This window comes from Schistocerca nitens, chromosome 10 (assembly GCF_023898315.1).
Source record: "Schistocerca nitens isolate TAMUIC-IGC-003100 chromosome 10, iqSchNite1.1, whole genome shotgun sequence".
NCBI classification, from domain to species: domain Eukaryota; kingdom Metazoa; phylum Arthropoda; class Insecta; order Orthoptera; family Acrididae; genus Schistocerca; species Schistocerca nitens.
Genome location: NC_064623.1, coordinates 225,383,860 through 225,387,786, shown reverse-complemented (window position 1 = coordinate 225,387,786; position 3,927 = coordinate 225,383,860). Strand labels below are relative to the sequence as shown.

Sequence of the window (3,927 nt, the reverse complement as noted above, 5' to 3'; positions counted from 1 at the left end):
TTTTCCATAAACATGTATGTCTCCTGTACATTCCAGCAAATTCGGCAATGAACTACTGGTAAATAAAATACTGACATGTATCTGTCATTTTAAAATTCACTCTGCAGAGAAACACACAGACAGAGGAGAAACACCTGAGTTCAAAAATGGCTCTGAGCACTATGGGACTCAACTGCTGAGGTCATGAGTCCTCTAGAACTTGGAACTAGTTAAACCTAACTAACCTAAGGACATCACAAACATCCATGCCCGAGGCAGGATTCGAACCTGCGACCGTAGCGGTCTTGCGGTTCCAGACTGCAGCGCCTTTAACCGCACGGCCACTTCGGCCGGCCAACACCTGAGTCAACAGACAGCTGACTCACATTTTAGCTCGAGATTTGCGACTATCCCCTGCCCACACTCTCTGCGCAGATGTGATTTGAATCCACTCATTTGAGAAATTTCATTCAAATCTCCAACTTTCAGGTTTGCGCACGTAACGATCTATCTGGGTAGATGTGGGGCGCAATGAAATTTCCGCAGACACATCTCTGCGCGTGGACGGGCCTTTTTAAGAGAGCGCGCATCCGCCAGTTAGAGGTAGTTTCCCAGCGTGACACAGCGCGTGTTTCCCGTGTAGCAACTTCCTCGTCTCTACTTCCCCGACGCCATTGCGGTACGCTGTAAACAGATAGCGCTTACATGCTCTATAAACACGCGCAATTTTGTAATTAGTGATAAAGGTTTATGCGTAGTTAATGATGAATTCCGAAAAACTTTTTCACTTACTTGCTCGAAAACTCACACATTAAACATCACCCATACAATTTACAGTACGGGGTACACGTTGAAAAAAGCAAACGTACATTATCAAATTCGGACACAGATATTCTACATACATAGTGGACAGAAGTAACGCTACAGATCATTCAAAGAGTTTGTACACTACTCTTTCCTGCAGAGGATGTTGTTCGCATTTGTAATCTGAATCATTAAATGAGTTTAAATATATTGTTTAGAAAGCTACTTGCATTCAAGGGTGCTATCGCAACATCGGAAGAAATTCACTAAGTCACTTTCCAGTTTTCATTCAACATTTTGCCTTTATATTTTTGTGATGTAAACTTATCTCCAGTTGCTCCAACAGATTACTAAACTTTTTCACTTAGTTATGTCTCTGAAGGCTCACCGTCGCTGTACTGGAGGGATGAAGTGAACACAAACGCCACACAGACAACGCACAGCCCACCAAGTCGCCCATGGCAGAGCACTGCATCTCACACGGACATGACATGAACTACAATGGCACAAAGGTGTTACAGCAATAGAACACCTTCTGGGATTGTCTCCTCAGAGAGGCAGTGGAGATCTGGCTGCATGACGAACTAATAAATAAAGACAGCGGTTTCCAGTTAAGCAAAGCCTGGGATCCAGCTTTGAGTGTGGTTAAAACACAACAACAGTCCACCCGGAAATCCGCTCCTGCCAGGACACCTGAAGAAGAAGAAGCATTGTCACCACGACCTCAGAGTTATGCAAGCGGCCGTATCCACGACAGGACTGCGGCCCACGACCCATTGTGGGGCGCCGCACTTCCCCCACCACCCAGCCCCACCCTTCCCCAACCACCCAGCCCTGCCCATCCCCCACCACCCAGCCCCACCCTTCCCCCACCACCCAGGCCCGCACTTCCCCCACCACCAAGCACCGCCCTTCCCCCACCACCCAGCCCTGCCCATTCCCCACCACCCAGACCCGCCCTTCCCCCACCACCCAACCCCACCCATCCACCACCACCCAGCCCCACCTTTCCCCCACCACCCAGCCCCGCCCTTCCACCACCACCCAGCCCCGCCCTTCCACCACCACCCAGCCCCGCCCTTCCCCCACCACACAGCCGGCCCATCCCCCACCACCCAGCCCTGCCCTTCCCCCACCACCAAGCCCCGCCCATCCCTCACCACCCAGCCCCGCCCATCCCCCACCACCCAGCCCCACCCTTCCCCCACCACCCAGCCCCACCCTTCCCCACCACTCAGGCCCGCACTTCCCCCACCACCCAGCACCGCCCGTCCCCCACCACCCAGCCCCACCCTTCCCCCACCACCCAGCCCCACCCTTCCCCCACCACCCAGCCCCACCCTTCCACCACCACCCAGCCCCACCATTCCCCCACCACCCAGCCCCACCCATCCCCCACAACCCAGCCCCGCCCTTCCCCCACCACACAGCCCCGCCCATCCCCCACCACCCAGGCCCGCACTTCCTCCACCACCCAGCACCGCCCTACCCCCACCACCCAGTCATGCCCATCCCCCACCACCCATCCCCACCCTGCCCCCACCACCCAGCCCCACCATTCCCCCACCACCCAGCCCCATCCTTCCCCCACATCCCAGCCCCGCCCTTCCCCCACCACCCAGCCCCACCCTTGCACCACCACCCAGTCATGCCCATCCCCCACCACCCAGCTCCACCCTTCCCCCACCACCCATCCCCGCCCTTCCACCACCACCCAGTCACGCCCATCCCCCACCACCCAGCCCCGCCCTTCCCCCACCACCCATAACCTGCACTTCCCCCACCACCCAGCACCGCCCCCCACCACCCAGCCCTGCCCATCCCCCACCACCCAGCCCCGCCCTTCCCCCACCACCCAGCCCCGCCCGTCCCCCACCACCGAGCCCCGCCCTTCCCCCACCACCCAGCCCCGCCCTTCCACCACCACCCAGCCCCGCCCTTCCACCACCACCCAGCCCCGCCCTTCCCCCACGACCCAGCCCTGCCCATCCCCCACCACCCAGACCCGCCCTTCCCCCACCACCAAGCCCCGCCGATCCCCCACCACCCAGCCCCGCCCATCGCCCACCACCCAGCCCCACCCTTCCCCCACCACATAGCCCCACCCTTCCCCCACCACCCAGGCCCGCACTTCCCCCACCACCCAGCACCACCCTTCGCCCACCACCCAGCCCTGCCCATCCCCCACCACCCAGCCCCACCCTTCCCCCACCACCCAGCCCTGCCCTTCCCCCACAATCCAGCCCCGCCCTTCCCCCACCACCCAGTTATGCCCATCCCCCACCACCCAGCCCCGCCCTTCCCCCACCACCCAGCCCCGCCCTTCCACCACCACCCAGCCACGCCCATCCCCCACCACCCAGGCCAGCCCTTCCCCCACAACCCAGCCCCGCCCTTCCCCCACCACCCATAACCCGCCCTTCCACCACCACCCAGCCCCACCCATCCCCCAACCACCCAGCCCCGCCCTTCCCCCACCACCCAGGCCCGCACTTCCCCCACCACCCAGCCCTGCACTTCCCCCACCACCCAGCCCCACCCTTCCCCCACCACCCAGCCCCACCCTTCCACCACCACCCAGCCACGCCCATCCCCCACCACCCAGACCCGCCCTTCCCCCACAACCCAGCCCCGCCCTTCCCCCACCACCCATAACCCGCCCTTCCACTACCACCCAGCCCCACCCATCCCCCAACCACCCAGCCCCGCCCATCCCCCAACCACCCAGCCCCACCCTTCCCCCACCACCCAGCCCCACCCATCCCCCAACCACCGAGCCCCGCCCTTCCCCCACCACCCAGGCCCGCACTTCCCCCACCACCCAGCCCTGCACTTCCCCCACCACCCAGCCCCGCCCTTCCCCCACCACCCAGGCCCGCACTTCCCCCACCACCCAGCCCTGCACTTCCCCCACCACCCAGCCCCACCCTTCCCCCACCTCCCAGCCCTGCCCATCCCCCCCACCCAGCCCCACCCTTCCCCCACCACCCAGCCCTGCCCTTCCCCCACAACCCAGCCCCTTCCTTCCCCCACCACCCAGACCCGCCCTTCCCCCACCACCCAGCCCCGCCCTTCCCCTAGGGATGAGATGTTAGCCAGTTCCGCACGTTCAGCTTTGACGTCGCCATCTGAGGTGAATCATTA

The 3,927-nt window shown here is 61.9% G+C and overlaps 1 protein-coding gene across 1 annotated transcript; it reads left to right on the top strand.

Annotated features, from left to right (window-relative positions):
- Positions 1–1,515: 1,515 nt before the first annotated feature.
- Positions 1,516–3,438, top strand: LOC126210029 (uncharacterized). The gene has a single exon (XM_049939132.1). The coding sequence runs from the start codon at positions 1,516–1,518 to the stop codon at positions 3,436–3,438; it is 1,923 nt and encodes a 640-aa protein (XP_049795089.1).
- The last annotated feature ends 489 nt before the right edge of the window (positions 3,439–3,927 follow it).

Excerpts from the sequence above, each read along its gene's own strand:
- LOC126210029 (XM_049939132.1), top strand. The coding sequence starts at position 1,516 with ATGCAAGCGGCCGTATCCACGACAGGACTGCGGCCCACGACCCATTGT.